The sequence below is a fragment of the Hyla sarda genome, chromosome 5, assembly GCF_029499605.1.
Source record: "Hyla sarda isolate aHylSar1 chromosome 5, aHylSar1.hap1, whole genome shotgun sequence".
NCBI classification, from domain to species: Eukaryota; Metazoa; Chordata; class Amphibia; order Anura; family Hylidae; genus Hyla; species Hyla sarda.
In genome coordinates this window covers 42,659,680-42,683,797 of record NC_079193.1, presented here as the reverse complement: position 1 = coordinate 42,683,797, position 24,118 = coordinate 42,659,680, and the positions used below count along the sequence as shown (strand labels likewise).

The following is a 24,118-nucleotide window of genomic DNA, read 5'->3' as shown; positions in this document are numbered from 1 at the left end:
AACATAGAATAGGTGATTTAACCCTTACTCACCCCCATTTGCCAGGGGCGGGGTTTATGTTTCAAGTCCCATACAAGTCAATGGGAAATATGTTACTGCATAACTTCCAAACGGCTGAAGATATTTCAATAATACTTGGTCACATGTTACTTATATGTCCACTTAAAATATAGGATATTTAATTTAACCCTTAACTACCCCCATTTGTGAGGGTCGGGGTTGTTGTTTAAAGTCCCATGCAAATCAATGGGGAAATGTATGTTCCCACATAACTTCCTTACGGCTGGCGATATTTCAATACCTGGTACACATATTACGGGTCGGGATAGGAGGTCGGGATAGGAGGTCGACATAGGAGGTCGGGATAGGAGGTCGGGATATGAGGACAGGATATGAGGACGGGATAGGAGGTCGGGATGGGATAGGAGGACCGGGATAGGAGGTCAGGATAGGAGGTCGTGATAGGAGGTCGTGATAGGAGGTCGAGATAGGAGCTCGAAATAGGAGGTCGAGATATGAGGACAGGATATGAGAACGGGATAGGAGGTCGGGATAGGAGGACGAGATAGGAGGTCGGGATTTGAGGACAGAATATGAGGACGAGATGTGAGGATGGGATATGAGGTTGAGATAGGAGGTTGGGATAGGAGGTCGGGATGTCGGGATATGAGGATGGGATATGGGGTTGGGATATGACAACAATATATAAGGAGGGGATATGAAGTCAAAAGCTTCCTCCTTTGTTTATTTTCCTCCCCAACAAGGATGAGGAAGGAAAAACCGGGTAACGCCGGTAATTCAGCTAGTTAAATATATCTTTTAAGATGTAATTGTTTTAGGAGCTAGATGATCATTACTGAAAATCAGTTATCTTTGTACATGGTAAAAAATAATGTTTAAATACAGTTTGTATTCAGGCACCCCTGACATTTTTCAAGAAAATGATATTTCTCACAGAAAAGGATTGCAGTAACACATGTTTTGCTATATACATGTTTATTCCCTTTGTGTGTATTGGAACTAAACCAAAAAAGGGAGGGAAAAAAAGCAAATTGGACATAATGTCACACCAAACTCCAAAAATGGGCTGGACAAAATTATTGGCACCTTTAACTTAATATTTGGTTGCACACCCTTTGGAAAAAATAACTGAAATCGTTGCTTCCTATAACCGTCAATAAGCTTCTTACACCTCTCAGCCAGAATGTTGGACCACTCTTCCTTTGCAAACTGCTCCAGGTCTCTCTTATTGGAAGGCGCCTTTTCCCAACAGCAAAGATCTCTCCACAGGTGTTCAATGGGATTTAGATCTGGACTCATTGCTGGCCACTTCAGAACTCTCCAGCGCTTTGTTGCCATCCATTTATGGGTGCTTTTTGACATATGTTTGGGGTCATTATCCTGCTGGAAGACCCAAGATCTCGGATGCAAACCCAGCTTTCTCACACTGGGCTGTACAGTGCGACCCAAAATCCGTTGGTAATCCTCAGATTTCATGATGCCTTGTACACATTCAAGGCACCCAGTGCCAGAGGCAGCTAAACAACCCCAAAACATCATTGAACCTCCACCATATTTCACTGTAGGTGCTGTGTTCTTTTCTTTATAGGCCTCATTCCGTTTTCGGTAAACAGTAGAGAAGGATTTTGGCTTACTCAAGTTCATTTTGGCGAAATGTAGTCTTGGTTTTTTATGTCTCTGTGTCAGCAGTGGGGCCCTCCTGGGTCTCCTGCCATAGTGTTTCATTTCATTTAAATGTTGACAGATAGTTTGCGTTTACACTGATGCTCCCTGAGCCGCAGGACAGCTTGAATATCTTTGGAACTTGTGTGGGGCTGCTTATCCACCATCCGGACTATCCTGCTTTGACACCTTTCGTCAATTTTTCTCTTCCCTCCATGCCCAGGGAGATTAGCTACATGCCCAGGGAGATAATGTTGTGCACTGTGGACAAAGGCAAATCTAGATCTCTGGAGATGGACTTGTAACCTTGAGATTAAGGATCGACCGATATCGGTTTTTTAGGGCCGATACCAATACCGATAATCGGTGGAGGTTAGGGCCGATAGCCGATAACTTATACCGATATTCCGGTATAAGTTATCGGCTATTTATCCCCCCGCGACACCGCTGCAGATCATTGATTTAAAGCAGGTGCTTTAAATCAATGCACTGCAGTGGCTTTTGCGGTGCCATAGGCCGCCGCCGCCACCACCACCCGCTTCTCTCCCCCTACCTGTCCGGGTGGTCCGGGCCATCCATCCTTCCTGTAGTGTCCGGCAGCATTACGGGTGGAGGGTGAACCGGTCCGGGCTATCCTTCTCCGGGGGTGCTCTTCTCCACTCCGGGCAGGCTTCGGCCTAGTAACGCAGCATAGACGCCACTGTGCAGTGACGCCTGTGCACAGCGACGCACCTGACGTCACGGTGTAGCGGCGTCTATGCAGCGTACCAGGCCGGAGCCTGCCCGGAGTGGAGAAGAGCACCCCCGGAGAAGAAGGACAGCCCGGACCGGTTCACCCTCCACCCGCAATGCCGCCGGACACTACAGGAAGGATGGATGGCCCGGACCACCCCCATTATGGGTAAGTTTAATTTTTTTTTATTGACTCGGAGGGTGGGGAGTGGCCCGACCGGTATAGCGGTATGGGCAAAAATCCATACCGTGGGAGAATAAAAACGGTATCCAGTTCATACCGGTATACCGCCCAGCACTACGGTGGGGGGTGCGACGCGGTGCGGTGGGTCGAGGGGTGATCGCGGTGCGGTGTGGCAGGTCGGGGGGGGGGGGCGGTCGCGGTGCGGGGGGCGGGGCATTATCGGCTTATCGGCAAGGTAATTGCCGATACCGATAATCGGTCAATCCCTACTTGAGATTGTTGATATTTTTCCACAATTTTGGTTCTCTTCTCCTCTTTCTGTTGTCCATGCTTAGTGCGGCACACACAGACACACAATGCAAAGACTAAGTGAACTTCTCTCCTTTTTTATCTGCTTTCAAGTGTGATTTTTTATATTGCCCACACCTGCTACTTTCCCCAGGTGAGTTTAAAGGAGCATCACATGCTTGAAACAATGTTATTTTTTCACAATTTTGAAAGGGTGCCAATAATTTTGTCCAGCCCATTTTTGGAGTTTGGTGACATTATGTCCAATTTGCTTTTTTTCCTCCTTTTTTGGTTTAGTTCCAATACACACAAAGGGAATAAACATGTGTATAGTAAAACATGTGTTACTGCAATCCTTTTCTGTGAGAAATACTTAATTTTCTTGAAAAATTTCAGGGGTGCCAAAATTTATGGCCATGACTGTAGATAGTGTTTTAAAAGATTAAGTAAGTGCTTGTATTCAACATAAAATAAGAATTCGGAGGCCGCTTTTCTTATAACTCTGCATTTGCATTACTCTTTCATTTCTTGTAGAAACTTAGCAACTAGGTGTGACTGCTCCCCTTGTGAGAGTTGTGTCCTTACACAGTCTAAGGCTATGTTCACACGTTCGCAATGTCCGTACATAAAATCTCTGCGGACATTCCGCAGACTGCACAGGAATGCGCTGTCTCATATGCAGATTTCGCAGAAAGAATGGACAAGTTCATTCTTTCTGCGAACACACAAATCAGAAATTCTGCCATGTTCACAGCACAGCAGATTCCCATTAAAGGGATGCTCTGCTGCTCAGCGTTTTGAACAAACTGTTCCGAACGCTGGAGCCGGCGTCGGGAGCTTGTGACATCATAGCCACGCCCCCTCTTGATGCCACGCCCTGCCCCCTCAATGCAAGTCTATGGGAGCGGGCGTGGGGGGTGGGGCCATCACTTAACGAGCTCCCGGCACTGGCTCCAGCGTTCGGAACAGTTTGTTCCAAACGCTGAGCAGCGGAGTACCCCTTTAAGTACAGTGTGACTCTGCTGTGGAATCTCCTTTAGAATTCCAATGTGGAATTCCACACGGAAATGTATGCATGAAATTCTGCATGAAAATTCTGCATGAATTTATAGCCCATACACTGGGCTATACTCACAAGGGGTCTGAGGATCTCATCTCGGTACTTAATGGCAGTCAGGCTACCTCTGGCAAGCACATGGAGGGCTGTGCGGCCCCCCCAAAGAAATGCCACCCCACACCATTACTGACCCACCGCCAAACCGTGGAAGCTGGAGGATTTTTAAGGCAGCAGAACGTTCACCACAGCGTCTCCAGACTGTCACATGTGCTCAGTGTGGACCAGCTTTTATCTGTGAAGAGCACAGGGTGCCAGTGGCGAATTTGCCAATCTTGGTGTTCTCTGGCAAATGCCAAACATCCTGCACAGTGTTGGGCTGTAAGCACAACCCCCACCTGCTGACGTTGGGCCCTCATACCACCCTCATAGAGTCTGTATCTGACCATTTGAGTGGATACATGCACATTTGTGGCCTGCTGGAGGTCATTTTTCAGGGCTCTGGAAGTGCTCATCCTGCTCCTCTTTGCACAAAGGTGGAGATAGCGGTCCTGCTGCTGGGCTGTCGCCCTCCTCCACGTCTCGTGATGTATTGGCCTGTCTCCTGGTAGCGCCTCCATGCTCTGGACACTATCTTGACAGACACAGCAAACCTTATTGCCACAGCTCACATTGATGTGCCATCCTGGATGAGCAGCACTACCTGAGCCACTTGTGTGGGTTGTATACTCTGTCTCATGCTACCACTAGAGTGAAAGCACCACCAGCATTCAAAAGTGACCAGAACATCAGCCATGAAGCATAGGAAGTGGTCTGTGGTCACCACCTGCAGAACAACTCCATTATTGGGGGTGTCTTGCTAATTGCCTTTAATTTTCCCCATGTTGTCTGTTCCATTTGCACAACAGCATGTGAAATTGATTGTCAATCAGTGTTGCTTCCTGAGTGGACAGTGTGATTTCACAGAAGTGTCATTGACTTTGAGTTACATTGTGTTGTTTAAGTGTTCCCTTCATTTTGTTGAGCAGTGTACATGTTACCATGGCCATGTTGGTTTGGCTACTTGAGGAGTGAGATAGGATGCATACTTTGTGCTGGATCTTTCTTGTTTTTTTCTCTCCCTTTTGAATATGTGTCCATGACAGATCTAAGGCATGTTATATGCAGCCTTAAATTTGTTGGAATTGATGGTATTTCTTCTATGTGTGTTTTAGGGAGGTAACCAGACTGCTACTGTTATTGCTCTCTGCTCAATGAGAGATTTTAATCTCACGCATGAAACATGTCAGCTGGCTATACGAGACGTCGGAGGGCTTGAAGTTCTCATTAATCTGCTGGACACCGAAGAAATCAAGTGTAAGGTATGGAAGACGAATAAATGTGCAGACGTATTATAAAATATTCAATAAAACTTATACAAGTATATAAAAGTGTAACCACACGAAATCAATGAATGTCCTTGAGTTACCTCTACAGCTATTTCATGTTTTTTTGAGGTGATCATTCATACGCTAACACTGCTCATATACATAAGAGGGGGGGGGGGATTTACTAAGAGTACCATTTTCATATTCCAATTTTATGAAGAGCTCTGCCTGTGTGTCGACGCCACAGAATTCTAAGACAGCTCGGATCTGGCATACATTTTGGCGGTGAGCCAACTGGAGACAATTCAGTCGGCTCATTGAAGTGAATGGGCTATGGTGTAGGTACGGCAGGAATATGGCAGGTGCAGTTTTGCAATTCTCTTGCCGTTTTCCAGCTGCCTGATGCGCAAAACAAGATGTGAATACGCCCTTAGGGTAGGGTCACACAAAGCGTATACGCAGTGTATCTGATGCTGCGTTAAACACGCTGCCCAGCGGGAAATATTCTGCCCACATTCTCCTATGAGCAAACACACTGGTAGCCGTGGCAGCCCTGTGTGCGCAGGGCCAAACCTCACTGCACACACAGGGCTGTCACGGCTAGCCCTTTGTGTCTGCTCATAGAAGAATACACAGCGTATTTCCCACTGTGGAGTAGATTTTGCACAGTATGAAGTACACTGTGTATATGCTATGTAAGACCCTACCTTTAATGTAAATTGCAACTCCCAGTTTTATACAAACAAACTTAAAGGGGTACTCCAGTGGAAAAGTTTTTTTTTTAAATCAACTGGTGCCAGAAAGTTAAACAGATTTGTAAATTACTTCTATTAAAAAATCTTAATCCTTCCAGTACTTGTTAGCTGCTGAATACTACAGAGGAAATTATTTTCTTTATGGAACACAGTGCTCTCTGCTGATATCACAAGCACAGTGCTCTCTGCTGACATCTCTGTCCATTTTAGGAACTATCCAGAGCAGCATATGTTTGCTATGGGGATTTTCTCCTACTCTGGACAGTACTTAAAATGGACAGAGGTGTCAGCAGAGAGCACTGTGGTCATGATATCAGGAGCTCTGTGTTCCAAAAAGAAAAGAATTTCCTCTGTAGTATTCAGCAGCTAATAAGTACTGGAAGGATTAAGATTTTTTAATAGAAGTTATTTACAAATCTGTTTAACTTTCTGGCACCAGTTGATTAAAAAAATAAATAAAAGTTCCACGGGAGTACCCCTTTAATATAAAGCGCACTACAAACAATCCTCTTTGATTTTGTCATTTCTCTTTAATTTTGTTGCCCCTTTTTAGGTACATATACTAACAAAGAAAGAGAAGAAAATACACCCATTAATTTAAAAAAAACATATATCAATCTTTATTATGTATGTATATATATATATATATATATATATATATATATATATACACAATAAATTAACAGACAAACTTTTTAAAAACATTTAAAAAGGGCCCAAATGGCCATTCCACAACCAGGGGGAGTCACTAAGACCCCTCCCAGGGCACCTGTATCAATTGTAAATATTGCACAATCCCTAATAGCCCAACAGTAATAATGGCTACAATCTAATAATCATACATTCCCCAAGTAAGAGTCTAATACAACCTGTAAAGCAGCAATCCTAGTACTCAGCCTAATAAAAATATATCTGGAGAATGGGAGAGCCAGGGACATCAGATGGAAGAGGGAAACTCAGACAGGTGCCCTCCTGAACCCCCACGCGTTCCGTCACTTGTCGGTGACTTCCTCAAGGGTGCTCCCTGAGGAAGTCACCGACGGATGACGGAACACGTAGGGTTTCAGGGTTTTATTTTTACATGAGAAAGCAAAGTAGGATGACAAGATGTCAGTATGATCTTCTGGTTTTACATAAAATAAACTTAATATTCCCTACCTTTCAAACATGGAGGAACCTCTGAAAATATTTTCACCTCTTGGTAATCTATTATTATAACAACATTAATTCTACTGCTTTAATGTTTTTTCTGTTTTTAACTTTTTTTTGCTGAAATTATGTTTTCTCTTTTAACTAGATTGGTGCTTTGAAGATCTTAAAAGAAATTAGTCACAATTCACAGATCAGAAGCGCTATTGCTGATCTTGGGGGACTTCAGATTATGGTAAAAATACTTGACTGCCAGGACAAGGATCTAAAATTCCTGGCAGCAGAAACTATTGCCAATGTTGCCAAGTTCCGGAGAGCAAGACGAACAGTGAGGCAACATGGCGGCATTAAAAGACTGGTAAATATTTTTGTGCTTGCATTGGTCTGTAATTGATTCTTCTTTCGCTTCCCTGCACTTCCTGATACGAAAAAGTGAGAAGCTATAGAGTGATCTGCCGCCCTATTCTAAATAGACATTACAGCGATAACCTTTTTCTAGCGCCAAAAATTTTTCTTCATCACAATACAGGGGTAGTGCATACAAATGATGTCACAGTACTAGGATTATGCACTCAGTTATATCACAATACACGGGTAGTGCACACAGTCATATAACAATACAGGGGTTGTGCACACTGTTATATTACAATACAGGGGTAGTGCACACTGTGATATTACAATACAGGGGTAGTGCACACTGTGATATTACAATACAGGGGTAGTGCACACTGTTATATCACAATACAGGGGTAGTGCAAACTGTTATATCACAGTACTGGGATAATGCATGCCGCTATATCACAGTACTAGTGCACACAATGATGCAACAGTACACGAATAGTGCAAACAGTGATATAACAGTACAGAAATTATTTAAACATTGATGTCATCAAGTTAGGATAATAGGTAAAGGCAGAGGAAAATAACCCTTTGGGTGGCGCTGCTGTTCCAATAAGAAGTAACGTCCAGATCAGAAATATTTCAAAATGCTGGGGTGGTTTATTGAAGTAAAAAAAACAATGTGCAATAAGAGATGACGTGTTTCGGGGGAGCCACCCCCTTCCTCAGATCAGTGTCTGCATTGAAGCACAGGGATAAAGTGTACACAGTACAGAGGGATTTTACAGCACAGGAATTATACAAATAGTGATTGCACAGTATAGGCATACTATGATATCATAGCACAAAATAGTATTTGTCACCTCACAGCCTAGGAAAAAACACAAGATAATATAATAATAATAATTTAATATACAGTTATATTGCAGACATAATGGCACAGTATAGGAATACTATGGAAAGTAATGTAGCAAAGAAAGGATAATGTACCCAGCTGGAATGGCCGTGGGGCTCGATAGTAAAAATTAGAATAGGTCCACTTACATTTTCCATGCCTTCTGCCATAAACATCACTAATTGCCCCTTATATCTCACTGGGTATGTGTCCCCTTAGCTGTTGGACCCCATAGCAGCAGCATTACATTTACACCACTAAGCTGTTTATTGTAAGAGAAGGGAGAAAGATCCCTAGTCTGCATATAACCTGCACATACATGGAACAATCACATTGGGATCTTTCAGGGGTGATCAGAGCCTCCCATAAGCAACCACAATGTAAGTCACGAGTATTGACTTGGCAGTCACCACTTGAATGTATATACTGGGGCTGTGGCTATGAACATAGGAAGAACATTTTTTCGCTTTGCTAGCAGAACCAGGTTTTCTCTGGCAAAACATTTGTCAAGCTGTGTAAATGTTTAGGTTGTTTTTGCTTTATCAAAAGCACTAAAAAGAAATCCGCCACAACCTCAAAAGAACATTCTTTTTTCCCTTTAAATTCTAACGAAGATAAAAACATTGATGCTTTAAAACCTGATACCGTGAAAACCACCCCTATGTGCACGGTCATAAAATTGACAATACCTCGACATGTCCAGTCCTATAATTATGTTTTGCCAGTTTCTAAAATTGCTGGGATTTTCATTATCCTGGGATTTATGGGCGGCAGATTTATAACTTGTAAAGTTTATGAGCAGAATTAATTAATCATTGACAGCCGGGCCGTATACTGCATTAGCAGGTGGCTCCGCCTCCCTTGGCCCGGACGCCGTGCTCTTCAATAAGTAATTTTCCAGTTCTAAAACTGACTTAATCTGAAATGCTGTGAAGAACTAGAAAAAAAAATACTATTTGAGATCTTTAAGAAAAAAAAAATGTGGGGGCTAGATTGGAATGCAAGTTTCGTGGGTATATTCCACATCTGGAAAATACCAGTTGTTTCATAGACAGTTAATAAAAATTAATAGATGCCTGATGAGAAGACACTTGTATGTAATGCAAACAAGAAGAGTCTTAAAGTCACAGCTACAGTCAGTGCAGATTATAACATTTATATATATATAAAAAAAAAATATATATATATATATATATATATATTCAAAAACAATGCAGCACTACTTCACCATTAGATGCCCGGTGCCAGCGCCCCGACTCGATCAAAGTCCATGTAATAGAAAACAATGGCGCAGCACTCCAAAATTGCAAAAAAGTGTAAAAATGTATTCCTTCATGTCAAAATTCAAAGCGACGTTTCAGCTCCCCACTGGAGCTTTTTTCAAGCATGCTTGAAAAAAGCTCCAGTGGGGAGCTGAAACGTTGCTTTGAATTTTGACATGAAGGAATACATTATTACACTTTTTTGCAATTTTGGAGTGCTGCGCTATTGTTATATATATATATATATATATATATATATATTAGATGTTCAGTTAGTTACACTTTGTTGCATATTATGGGCTGTTTTTTATCTTTATATCATAAAGCTATTATAAAACTTTTATTACATTACTGAATCGATCTCTCACATGTCTTCTTTTCTGTAAATACTTGTATAGTGGGGCAAAAAAGTATTCAGTCAGCCACCAATTGTGCAAGTTCTTAAAAAGATGTGAGAGGCTGTAATTTTCATCATAGGTATACCTCAACTATGAGAGACCTAATGAGGAAAAAAAATCTATAAAATCACATTGTCTGATTTTTAAAGAATTTATTTGCAAATTATGTGGAAATTAAGTATTTGGTCACCTACAAACAAGCAAGATTACTGGCTCTCACAGACCTGTAACTTCTTCTTTAAGAGTCTCCTCTGTCCTCCACTTGTTACCTGTATTAATGGCACCTGTTTGAACTTATAAAAGACACCTGTCCACAACCTCAAACAGTCACACTCTAAACTCCACTATGGCCAAGACCAAAGAGCTGTCGAAGGACACCAGAAAAAAAATTGTAGACTGCACCAGGCTGGGAAGACTGAATCTGCAATAGGCAAGCAGCTTGGCGTGAAGAAATCAACTGTGGGAGCAATTATTAGAAAATTAAAGACATACAAGACCACTGATAATCTCCCTCGATTTGGGGTTCCACGCAAGATCTCACCCCGTGGTGTCAAAATGATCACAAGAACAGTGAGCAAAAATCCCAGAACCACATGGGGGGACCTACTGAATGACCTGCAGAAAGCTGGGACCAAAGTAACAAAGGCTACCATCAGTAACACACTACACTGCAAGGGACTCAAATCATGCAGTGCCAGACGTGTCTCCTGCTTAAGCCAGTACATGTCCAGGCCCATCTGAAGTTTGCTACAGAACTTTTGGATGATCCAGAAGAGTATTGGGAGAATATCATATGGTCAGATAAACCAAAGTAGAACTTTTTGGTAAAAACTCAACTCATCATGTTTGGAGGAGAAAGAATGCTGAGTTTCATCCAAAGAACACCATACCTACTGTGAAGCATGGGGGTGGAAACATCATGCTTTGGGGCTGCTGTTCTGCTAAGGGACCAGGACGACTGATCTGTGTAAAGGAAAGAATGAATGGGGCCATGTATCGTGAGATTTTGAGTTAAAACCTCCTTCAATCAGCAAGGGCATTGAAGATGAAATGTAGCTGGGTCTTTCAGCATGACACACTGCCCGGGCAAAGAAGGAGTGCCTTCGTCAGAAGCATTTCAAGGTCCTGGAGTGGCCTAGCCAGTCTCCATTTTTCAACCCCATAGAAAACCTTTGGAGGGAGTTGAAAGTCCGTTTTGCCCAGCAACAGCCCCAAAATATCACTGCTCTAGAGGAGATCTGCATGGAAGAATGGGCCAAAATACCAGCAACAGTGTTTGAAAACCTTGTGAAGACTTACAGAAAACGTTTTACCTCTGTCATTGCCAACAAAGGGTATATAACAAAGTATTGAGATTAACTTTTATTATTGACTAAATACCTATTTTCCACCATAATTTGCAAATAAATTCTTAAAAAATCAGACAATGTGATTTTATGGATTTTTTTTTTTCTCATTATGTCTCTCTCATAAAATTACAGGCCTCTCTCATATTTTTAAGTGGCAGGACTAAATAAGTTTTTGCCCCACTAAATTAGGGTGCCGTATTGCAGAAACAGGGTGCAAATGCACCCTTAGACTATGTTCACACATCAGAATTTTCATGTGAGATTTCACAGCAGTGAATTCAATGGGATTCTGCTGTACTGTGCACTTGGTGGAATTTCCGCGCCAGAATGTTTCTGCCGTGGAATTTCCGCTGTCCGCAGAAAGAATGGGCATGTACATTTCTTCCGCATACTCTGCAAGGAAATGCATTGCTGTCTATGAGATGGCACATTCCCGAGCAGTCTTAGCGCCGGCATGTGTGCAGAATGTCCGCACAGAGATTTTCCGTGCGGACAATCTGACATCTGAATATAGCCTTACTCATGAAATAACAATTTTGTATCTTATACGTATTCTGAGTCCTGAAGGCTATTTTTACATATAAGTGTTGTCTTCCAGGTTGGATTGTTGGACTGCGTCCCTATGACAGCAACCAACCTGACCCCAGAACAAGAGAAGGACATTGAGGTTGCTCGCTGTGGAGCATTGGCATTATGGAGTTGTTCCAAGAGCACAAGGAATAAGGAAGCAATCCGCAGAGCTGGGGGCATCCCATTACTGGCTAGACTGCTTAAATCTCCACACTCAAACATGCTCATACCTGTGGTGGGCACCCTGCAGGAGTGTGCTTCAGAGGTGAGTACCAGCAACATGCAGTATTGGACGAGGACTGCATCAATACATATAGTAACAATCCTATTATGTGAAAGATAATGCATTATATGTTATTTACAAGATTTTGGATTATATACCTTGTATCACATAGAAATCTACTAATCTATGCATGTTTATTTAAGGCGTAAATCTGATGACGCTCCTTCAGCAGGATGTCTGGTTTAGGCCACTTTCACACCGCCGTTGCTCCCCCCGTTGAGAACTTTTTTTTCCTGACTTTAACGGCCGTTCTCATAGGGGGAAGCAATGGCAAACAACGGGTCCCGGCTGCTCCTATTTACTATTATGGGGGCCGCTGGGACCCGTTATGAATTACAGGAGAAAAAGACAGCACATACTGTAATTTTTCTCTTGTTATTTTGCCCGGCTCTCCCAGCAGCTGCAACACTGCCGTGCATTAACGGCAGTGTGAAAAGGGCCATGTCTCCCGTCAACTTGGTAGCCTGAGATTTGCCCCAGACTACAGCGATTAAATATGGATTCAAAATCCCATAGACTTACATGGGACTTCAGGAAAATCCAAATCCTGATCGCTGTAGTCTGCAAATTTGCTGGGAGAATTAAACAAATATCCTGCCGCCGGAGCATCATCGAACTTGTGCTATAAACCATTTAGCTATTTGTAGAATTAAAGGGGATATCCCAAGATTAAGAGCCATCCTCTTTTCACAGGCTAAAAAATAACTAGTTTATCCATGGGGGTCCGACTGATAGGGGTCAATTGTTCCTCAAGTAAATGATGCTGTAGTGCCCGAACACTGATTCATATACTGTCTCTGGGACTTTGGAACATTGCTAAGTTCACTGTCACGATGCCGGCTGGCAGGTAGTGGATCCTCTGTGCCAGAGAGGGATTGGCGTGGACCGTGCTAGTGGATCGGTTCTAAGTCACTACTGGTTTTCACCAGAGCCCGCCGCAAAGCGGGATGGTCTTGCTGCAGCGGTAGTGACCAGGTCGTATCCACTAGCAACGGCTCAACCTCTCTGGCTGCTGAAGATAGGCGCGGTACAAGGGAGTAGACAGAAGCAAGGTCGGACGTAGCAGAAGGTCGGGGCAGGCAGCAAGGATCGTAGTCAGGGGCAACGGCAGGAGGTCTGGAACACAGGCTAGGAACATACAAGGAAACGCTTTCACTGGCACGATGGCAACAAGATCCGGCAAGGAAGTGCAGGGGAAGTGAGGTGATATAGGGAAGTGCACAGGTGATAACACTAATTGGAACCACTGCGCCAATCAGCGGCGCAGTGGCCCTTTAAATCGCAAAGACCCGGCGCGCGCGCGCCCTAGGGAGCGGGGCCGCGCGCGCCGGGACAGGACTGACGGAGAGCGAGTCAGGTACGGGAGCCGGGGTGCGCATCGCGAGCGGGCGCTACCCGCATCGCGAATCGCATCCCGGCTGGAGGCGGTATCGCAGCGCCCCGGGTCAGTGGATCTGACCGGAGCGCTGCAGTGAGGAGAGTGTAGCGAGCGCTCCGGGGAGGAGCGGGGACCCGGAGCGCTTGGCGTAACAGTACCCCCCCCCTTGGGTCTCCCCCTCTTCTTAGAGCCTGAGAACCTGAGGAGCAGACTTTTGTCTAGGATGTTGTCCTCAGGTTCCCAGGATCTCTCTTCTGGACCACAACCCTCCCAATCCACTAAAAAAAAGGTTTTCCCTCTGACCTTTTTAGATGCCAGAATCTCTTTGACGGAGAAGATGTCCGAGGAGCCGGAAACAGGAGTGGGAGGAACAGATTTGGGAGAGAAACGGTTAATGATAAGTGGTTTAAGAAGAGAAACGTGAAAGGCATTAGGAATACGAAGAGAAGGAGGAAGAAGAAGTTTGTAAGAGACAGGATTAATCTGGCACAAAATTTTGAAAGGACCAAGATAGCGTGGTCCCAACTTATAGCTAGGGACACGGAAGCGGACATATTTAGCGGAGAGCCATACCTTGTCTCCAGGGGAAAAAATGGGAGGAGCTCTTCTTTTCTTATCCGCGAACTTCTTCATGCGTGATGAAGCCTGTAAGAGAGAATTTTGGGTCTCTCTCCATATGATGGAAAGATCACGAGAAATTTCATCCACAGCGGGCAGACCAGAGGGCAAGGGGGTAGGGAGGGGGGGAAGAGGGTGACGGCCGTACACCACGAAAAATGGGGATTTGGAGGAAGATTCAGAGACTCTGAAGTTATACGAGAATTCGGCCCATGGTAGAAGATCTGCCCAGTCATCCTGGCGGGAGGAAACAAAATGTCGTAAATAATCACCCAAGACCTGGTTAATTCTTTCTACTTGTCCATTGGATTGAGGATGATATGCAGAAGAAAAATTTAATTTAATCTTGAGTTGTTTACAGAGAGCCCTCCAGAATTTAGACACGAATTGGACGCCTCTATCCGAGACGATCTGCGTGGGCAACCCGTGAAGACGAAAAATGTGTACAAAAAATTGTTTAGCCAACTGAGGCGCTGAAGGAAGACCAGGAAGAGGGATGAAATGTGCCATTTTGGAGAATCGATCAACGACCACCCAAATAACAGTGTTGCCATGGGATGGGGGTAAGTCAGTAATAAAATCCATACCAATCAGAGACCAAGGCTGTTCGGGGACAGGCAGAGGATGAAGAAAACCAGCGGGCTTCTGGCGAGGAGTCTTATCCCGGGCACAGATAGTGCAGGCTCGCACAAAGTCCACAACATCCGTCTCCAGAGTCGGCCACCAATAGTAGCGAGAGATGAGTTGCACAGATTTCTTGATGCCCGCATGACCTGCGAGATGGGAAGAGTGGCCCCATTTGAGGATTCCGAGGCGTTGGCGTGGAGAAACAAAGGTCTTTCCTGGAGGAGTTTGCCTGATGGAGGCTGGAGAAGTGGAAATCAGGCAGTCAGGAGGAATGATGTGTTGCGGAGAGAGTTCAACTTCAGAAGCATCCGAGGAACGAGAGAGAGCATCGGCCCTAATGTTCTTATCGGCAGGCCGAAAGTGAATTTCAAAATTAAATCGGGCAAAGAACAGAGACCACCTGGCCTGGTGAGGATTCAGCCGTTGGGCAGACTGGAGGTAGGAGAGGTTCTTGTGATCGGTGTAAATAATAACTGGAAATCTTGATCCCTCCAGCAGATGCCTCCATTCCTCAAGTGCTAATTTAATGGCTAGAAGCTCTCGATCCCCGATGGAGTAGTTTCTCTCCGCCGGAGAGAAGGTCCTAGAAAAAAAACCACAAGTAACAGCATGCCCGGAAGAATTTTTTTGTAGAAGGACAGCTCCAGCTCCCACAGAGGAGGCATCAACCTCCAATAGGAAGGGTTTAGATGGGTCAGGTCTGGAGAGCACGGGAGCCGAAGAAAAGGCAGACTTGAGCCGTTTAAAGGCGTCTTCCGCTTGAGGAGGCCAAGACTTGGGATCGGCATTTTTTTTGGTTAAAGCCACGATAGGAGCCACAACGGTAGAAAAATGTGGAATAAATTGTCTGTAATAATTGGCGAACCCCAAAAAACGTTGGATAGCACGGAGTCCGGAGGGGCGTGGCCAATCTAAGACGGCAGAGAGTTTGTCTGGATCCATTTGTAGTCCCTGGCCAGAGACCAAGTATCCTAGGAAAGGAAGAGATTGGCATTCAAACAGACATTTCTCTATTTTGGCATAGAGTTGATTGTCACGAAGTCTCTGAAGAACCATACGGACATGCTGGCGGTGTTCTTCTAGATTGGCAGAAAAAATCAGGATATCGTCCAGATATACAACAACACAGGAGTATAAAAGATCACGAAAAATTTCATTAACAAAGTCTTGGAAGACGGCAGGGGCGTTGCACAGGCCAAAGGGCATGACCAGATACTCAAAGTGTCCATCTCTGGTGTTAAATGCCGTTTTCCATTCATCCCCCTCTCTGATGCGGATGAGATTATAAGCACCTCTTAAGTCCAGTTTGGTAAAGATGTGGGCACCTTGGAGGCGATCAAAGAGTTCAGAGATGAGAGGTAGGGGGTAGCGGTTCTTAACCGTGATTTTATTAAGACCGCGGTAGTCAATGCAAGGGCGTAGAGAGCCATCTTTTTTGGACACAAAGAAAAATCCGGCTCCGGCAGGAGAGGAGGATTTACGGATAAAGCCCTTTTTTAAATTTTCCTGGACGTATTCAGACATGGCAAGAGTCTCTGGGGCGGACAGAGGATAAATTCTGCCCCGGGGTGGAGTAGTGCCCGGGAGGAGGTCCATAGGACAATCATAAGGCCTGTGAGGAGGTAGAGTCTCAGCCTGTTTTTTGCAAAAAACATCCGCAAAGTCCATATAGGCCTTAGGGAGACCGGTTACGGGAGGAACCACAGAGTCACGGCAAGGGTTACTGGGAACCGGTTTTAGGCAGTCCTTGGAACAAGAGGGCCCCCAACTCTTGATCTCCCCAGTGGACCAATCCAGGGTTGGGGAGTGAAGTTGAAGCCAGGGAAGTCCAAGGAGAATTTCAGAAGTGCAATTGGGAAGGACCAAAAGTTCAATCCTCTCGTGATGAGGTCCGATGTGCATTAGAAGGGGCTCCGTGCGGAAACGTATGGTACAGTCCAATCTTTCATTGTTTACACAATTGATGTAGAGGGGTCTGGCGAGACTGGTCACCGGGATGTTGAACCTGTTGACGAGAGAGGCCAAAATAAAATTTCCTGCAGATCCGGAGTCCAAGAAGGCCACAGCAGAGAAGGAGAAGGCAGATGCAGACATCCGCACAGGCACAGTAAGACGTGGAGAAGCAGAGTAGACATCAAGGACTGTCTCACCTTTGTGCGGAGTCAGCGTACGTCTTTCCAGGCGGGGAGGACGGATAGGACAATCCTTCAGGAAGTGTTCGGTACTAGCACAGTACAGGCAGAGATTCTCCATGCGACGTCGTGTCCTCTCTTGAGGTGTCAGGCGAGACCGGTCGACCTGCATAGCCTCCACGGCGGGAGGCACAGGAACAGATTGCAGGGGACCAGAGGAGAGAGGAGCCGGGGAGAAGAAACGCCTCGTGCGAACAGAGTCCATATCCTGGCGGAGCTCCTGACGCCTTTCGGAAAAACGCATGTCAATGCGAGTGGCTAGGTGAATGAGTTCATGTAGATTAGCAGGGATTTCTCGTGCGGCCAGAACATCTTTAATGTTGCTGGATAGGCCTTTTTTAAAGGTCGCGCAGAGGGCCTCATTATTCCAGGATAATTCTGAAGCAAGAGTACGGAATTGTACGGCATACTCGCCAACGGAAGAATTACCCTGGACCAGGTTCAACAGGGCAGTCTCAGCAGAAGAGGCTCGGGCAGGTTCCTCAAAGACACTTCGAATTTCCGAGAAGAAGGAGTGTACAGAGGCAGTGACGGGGTCATTGCGGTCCCAGAGCGGTGTGGCCCAAGACAGGGCTTTTCCAGACAGAAGGCTGACTACGAAAGCCACCTTAGACCTTTCAGTGGGAAACTGGTCCGACATCATCTCCAGGTGCAGGGAACATTGGGAAAGAAAGCCACGGCAAAACTTAGAGTCCCCATCAAATTTATCCGGCAAGGATAGTCGTAGACCAGAAGCGGCCACTCGCTGCGGAGGAGATGCAGGAGCTGGCGGAGGAGATGATTGCTGAAGCTGTGGTAGTAACTGCTGAAGCATAACGGTCAGTTGAGACAGCTGTTGGCCTTGTTGCGCTATCTGTTGCGACTGCTGGGCGACCACCGTGGTGAGGTCAGCGACAACTGGCAGAGGAACTTCAGCGGGATCCATGGCCGGATCTACTGTCACGATGCCGGCTGGCAGGTAGTGGATCCTCTGTGCCAGAGAGGGATTGGCGTGGACCGTGCTAGTGGATCGGTTCTAAGTCACTACTGGTTTTCACCAGAGCCCGCCGCAAAGCGGGATGGTCTTGCTGCGGCGGTAGTGACCAGGTCGTATCCACTAGCAACGGCTCAACCTCTCTGGCTGCTGAAGATAGGCGCGGTACAAGGGAGTAGACAGAAGCAAGGTCGGACGTAGCAGAAGGTCGGGGCAGGCAGCAAGGATCGTAGTCAGGGGCAACGGCAGGAGGTCTGGAACACAGGCTAGGAACATACAAGGAAACGCTTTCACTGGCACGATGGCAACAAGATCCGGCAAGGAAGTGCAGGGGAAGTGAGGTGATATAGGGAAGTGCACAGGTGATAACACTAATTGGAACCACTGCGCCAATCAGCGGCGCAGTGGCCCTTTAAATCGCAAAGACCCGGCGCGCGCGCGCCCTAGGGAGCGGGGCCGCGCGCTCCGGGACAGGACTGACGGAGAGCGAGTCAGGTACGGGAGCCGGGGTGCGCATCGCGAGCGGGCGCTACCCGCATCGCGAATCGCATCCCGGCTGGAGGCGGTATCGCAGCGCCCCGGGTCAGTGGATCTGACCGGAGCGCTGCAGTGAGGAGAGTGTAGCGAGCGCTCCGGGGAGGAGCGGGGACCCGGAGCGCTTGGCGTAACATTCACTGTCGTCTATGTTTGGAAACCCAACAGAGAACGAATGTAGCAATAACAGAGCATGTGTGTTGACACTCTGTTTTCTCAGGGGACTGTTGACTAAGGTTTTTGTGATCAGTGGGGGTCCCAACGGTTTGACCCCTACCTATTAGCAAGCTAGTTTTTACCTATCCTGTAGATGGGAAATAACTTTTAATATTGAGATATCCCCGTAAAAAGAACATTCTGGCTTCCTGCACTGACCATTAGGTAGAGCTTACTGCTTATAAATGTATATAGCTCCCATTGAACTTACTAAGAGCTATACAAATCTTTATGCAGTATACTCCCTGTAGGTTTAAAATAGTGTTATCTATAGTGTTTAACTTAATGACAATGTAAAGTGTAGCAACAGGAGCAATTCATTGCTGGCTCCGTCTCACTATGGGCTTTCTCTTAACAGGAGGGTGATAGTCCTCCACTATGATCTGTAAGTGGTAAGCTGCCACTAGCGGTGACTACAGGTGACTATAATGTTATCTGTAGTCTCTTACATCAGTTCTGTCTATAGAGGGCTTTACCTTTCAATTATATCTCCCTCAAAATCCAGGTTAAGGATATGTTCACATGTACAGGATCTGCTGCATATTTTGTGCAGCTGATTTTGCGACCCATTAACTTCAATAGAAAATGTACAGTGTTTCCGCACCAAAATCTGTAGCAGAATATTCGTTGCAGATTTTCCACTGTTAGTTTTGCTCCGGAATCTGCAAATAAGGGTGCATTTACACCACATTTTGAGCCTCTGGCAGCTGGATATTATGTAAAAATAATAATACCGCCTCCTGCTGTATCCCTGCTATACTCATGCTGTACACCTGTTCAATTTAATGAGCCAAACAGCATTAGCTAGTGAGTCCGGTCGGGTTACTTTTTGACTGTGTCCAGTTTTTGACCTGGACTGAAAATCGCAATATGCTACAATTTTCAATCTGGGCCAAAAACCGGTTACGGTCAGAAAACTGTTGACCTCCAGCTGTTTCAGAACTACAGCTCCCAGCATGCTGTCCGGGCATACTGGGAGTTGAAGTTTTGCAACATCTGGAGGCCACAGTTTAGAGACTCTAGAGGACCTGTTCCTTTCATTGCACAGACAGTACATTCATTGAATGGACACTATGTAATGCTTAACTTCTCCTGTGGTGGCACTGCAGGGAAAAGGAACACCTACTTTTAGGGTTACTCATAGATTGAAGCTGATTGCTGGGGTTCTCAGCTTATTATCAGGGGGACACTAACAAGTAAGGAATGTGTAAAGTAGGGAACCAATTTAATTACTTGACAAAGTAGGACGATGCATTAGGTGATTTATTTTATTTAGTTGTTTTGGATTTTTAGGTAAAGTGTACATTAAGGGTAGGGTCACAGGGTCATGCTGCAGATGTGCTGACGGTAGTCGCAGTGCAACGACAGACCTTGCTTCCTTCTGTGGCTGGGTAGCTCTCTGTGTGTCCACTCGTGACTGCCGGCAGGAAACCGCAAGCAGTCATGAGCGGACACAAAGAGCTACCCGGCCACAAAAGAGAGGTCGTTCTGCTGTTGCTCTGTGACTGTTGTTGGTGCATCCACAACTTAAAGGGGTACTCCGTTTGAAAACTATTTTTTAAAATCAACTTTTACCAGAAAGTTGAACAGATTTGTAAATTACTTCTATTTAAAAAAATCTTAATCCTTCCAGGACTTATCAGCTATTGTAGACTACAGAAGTTGAGTTGTTATTTTCTGTCTAACCACAGTGCTCTCTGTTGCCACCTCTGTCCGTGTAAGGAACTGTCCCGAGCACGAGAGGTTTGCTATGGGGATTTGCTCCTACTGTTGACAGTTCCTGACATGGACAGATGTGTCAGCAGAGAACACTTTGGTTAGACAGAAAATAACTATACAACTTCCTCTGTAGTATACAGCAGCTGATAACCCTAGAAGGGTTAAGATTTTTTAATATAAGTAATTTACAAACCTGTTTAACTTTCTGGAGCCAGTTGATGTGAAAAAATGTTTTTTCCACCGGAGTACCCCTTTAAAATACGCTGCAGATGTGCTTTGGGTTACCCTGCCCTTATAGAGGATTGTACAGTATTAATTTATTTACTAGCTGAGTACCTGGCATTGCCCAGTCTTCCTTCCTAAAGCTTGTGGGAGAAAAAAACAAAGCTCTTCAGAAGAGTGGGAAAGCTGGCTGACACGCATGCTGCATGCCACCCAGCTTTCAGCTGTCTCCAGCAGTGACAAACACTCCTCTGCAGCGCTCCATGTCCTGTCCCATTGTTGGTATCGGGACAGCCCTAAACTATATTATTTTTCTATTTGACTCGAGACAGCCCTAAACTATATTATTTTTCTATTTGACTCGGGACAGCCCTAAACTATATTATTTTTCTATTTGACATATAAGAAACATGTACCAAGATTAACCCCTTAAGGACACAGGACGTAAATGTATGTCCTGGTGCGGTACGTACATTTACGTCCTGTACATAACCGCGGGCCCCAGGGACCTGCTGGCAATGGCCGACGCCCGCGATCTCGCGGGCGTCCGCCATTAACCCCTCAGATGCCGGGATCAATACAGATCCCGACATCTTCTGCAGTACGCGATTTCAATGAATGATCTGATTGCCCGCAGCGCTGCTGCGGGGATCCGATCTTTCAGTACGCCGCACGGAGCTCCCCTCACCTGCCTCTGTCCGGCTCCCGGCGTCTTCTGCTTTGGTCTGAGATTGAGCAGACCAGAGCAGAAGATAACCGATAATACTGATCTGTTCTATGTCCTATACATAGAACAGATCAGTATTAGCAATCATGGTATTGCTATGAATAGTCCCCTATGGGGACTATTCAAGTGTAAAAAAAAAATGTAAAAAAATTTTTAATTAAAAGTAAAAAAAAAAGTGAAAATCCCCTCCCCAAATAAAAAAGTAAAATGTCAGTTTTTTCCTATTTTACCCCCAAAAAGCGTAAAAAATAAATTTAATAGACATATTTGGTATTGCCGCGTGCATAAATGTCTGAACTATTAAAATAAAATGTTAATGATCCCGTAGGGTGAACGGCGTGAACGTAAAAAAAAAAAAAAAAAAAGTCCAAAATTGCTACTTTTTTTAAATACATTTTATTTAACAAAAAATTATAAAAAATGTATTAAAAGTTTTTTATATGCAAATGTGGTATAAAAAAAAAGTGCAGATCATGGCGCAAAAAAATGAGCCCTCATACCGCCGCTTATACGGAAAAATGAAAAAGTTATAGGTCATCAAAATAAAGGGATTATAAACGTACTAATTTGGTTAAAAAGTTTGTGATTTTTTTTAAGCACAACAATAATATAAAAGTATGTAATAATGGGTATCATTTTAATCGCATTGACCCTCAGAATAAAGAACACACGTCATTTTTACCGTAAATTGTACGGCGTGAAAACGAAGCCTTCCAAAATTAGCAAAATTGTGTTTTTCTTTTTAATTTCCCCACAAAAATAGTGTTTTTTGGTTGCGCCATACATTTTATGATATAATGAGTGATGTCATTACAAAGGACAACTGGTCATACAAAAAACAAGCCCTCATACTAGTCTGTGGATGAAAATATAAAAGAGTTATGCTTTTTAGAAGCCGAGGAGGAAAAAATGAAAACGTCCTTAAGGCCAAATTGAGTCCTTAGGGGGTTAATCTAAATATCTCCAGCCGTTTTCAAGTTATGCTGGAACATACATATACCCATATATACACAGATATGTTTATATATATCTTTTTTTTTAAACACATTTTATTTTAATTTTTCATATATATAAACAACAAAACAATGGTGCACTGTCCAAGTACAGAGCAGGAGAAGGATGTGCACTCGGCATGTAAAAGAGAGCAAATCAGACATCATGGTTATCACAGAATAAATGTCCGCATATATTACTGAAAAAAGAACAACATATTAGGGTCGGGAAGGGAGTTGTAAAGCCCCAAGTGTATTTCCAAAGACCCCCAGACAGTACCATTTTGTTGAACTAAACGGTTTTGTCTTCTATTTCTGTGGCTGTGTAATGAGAGATAATAAACACCTTCCATTTAGCAAATAATTTGACCATGTTTGTATTCTTATGACTTTCTGTGTCCAGTCTGTCAATCCCTTAGAGTAATTTAAGTTGTGTAATTACCATAGGAAGAGTGGGGGTGGCCGGGGACAGCCGGTTGGCAAAGATGTATCTAAGCGCAACCAGGAGGACAATTCAGAGATATAGTCACCCGGCACCCAGGTGGACCAAGAGGAGAAAATAGTATCGGGTCAAATTTAAGGAGAACTCGCCTGAGGGATAGGTATATCATTGATATCGTTAGTTTGCGAGGCCTAGAATCAGAATGTCTAGCTCGTGATCCCTAGCCTCACTTGCCAGATCATGCAGATGAGTGGTAAAGAAAGAATGAAGCATATTCAGGGGTAAAGCATGAGAAGGAGACAACTCAGCAGGGATTACGGGGAGAGCCAACGCTTATGCGGCTTGTCTATAAAGTGCCAAGCCGTTGTCAGACACTTCTCTTTCCAGAGGTCAAACACCTGTGATGGAATGCTCTTAGGGAATTCAAGGTGTTTCACCAATGGAAAGTGTTTAGATACCAAAAATGTCAGTCCGAATAATTTCCGGACCTCCTTCCATGACACCACCATGTCTCGCAACAAGATGGAATGCTTCACCAAGGGGGGAAGCTTCAAGTAAGATGTATGCAAAAGGGCAACCAGATCCCAAGGGGCTGTCACTTCCCTTTCTAGGTCACAAATGGCATGGAAGGAGGAGCCGTGGATCCAATCTGTAACAAAACGGAATAAACAGGACAAGTTGTAACCACAAATATTTGGAAAGTTAAACCCTCCATCTTGTTTACTGAGCATGAGTTTACGCAGCGCTATGCTCGGTCTCTTGCCCACCTGTATAAATTTGGTAAACGCCGAGTTCAAGCTCTTGATATTTAAATGTTTTAACAATAAGGGTAAGGTTTATAAGGGGTATAGGAGTCTGGCAAAGCTTAACATTTTGATTAAGTGACATCTTCCCATAAATGAGAGTGGAAGGCCCCCCCATTTGTGTAATTCAGCCTCGATTTTGGTAAAGAGGGGTGGGTAGTTCTAACACCCATGTCTAGAACATCTGGGTGCCAACACGGCTGGGAGAATCCCAATGGAAGCAGTTCTTTTATAACGTTGATTTTATAACCAGAGAATTTTCCAAAAGTGGCTAAATGGTCAAGAATGCCCTGTAGTGAGGCTGCCGGATTATCAAGAAAGAGCAAGACATCATCCGCAAACATAGTGAGTTTCACCTCTCTCCCCC

The 24,118-nt window shown here is 44.6% G+C and overlaps 1 protein-coding gene across 2 annotated transcripts in view; it reads left to right on the top strand.

The window, feature by feature from the left end:
• ODAD2 (outer dynein arm docking complex subunit 2) overlaps positions 1-24,118 on the top strand; it is a 185,995-nt gene that overhangs the window by 75,300 nt on the left and 86,577 nt on the right. For both annotated transcript variants that reach the window (XM_056519385.1, XM_056519386.1), the window contains exons 11-13: positions 5,156-5,302; positions 7,361-7,570; positions 12,054-12,290. In XM_056519385.1, coding sequence (XP_056375360.1) covers positions 5,156-5,302; positions 7,361-7,570; positions 12,054-12,290 — 594 coding nt within the window. The remainder of the gene's footprint in view (positions 1-5,155; positions 5,303-7,360; positions 7,571-12,053; positions 12,291-24,118) is intronic.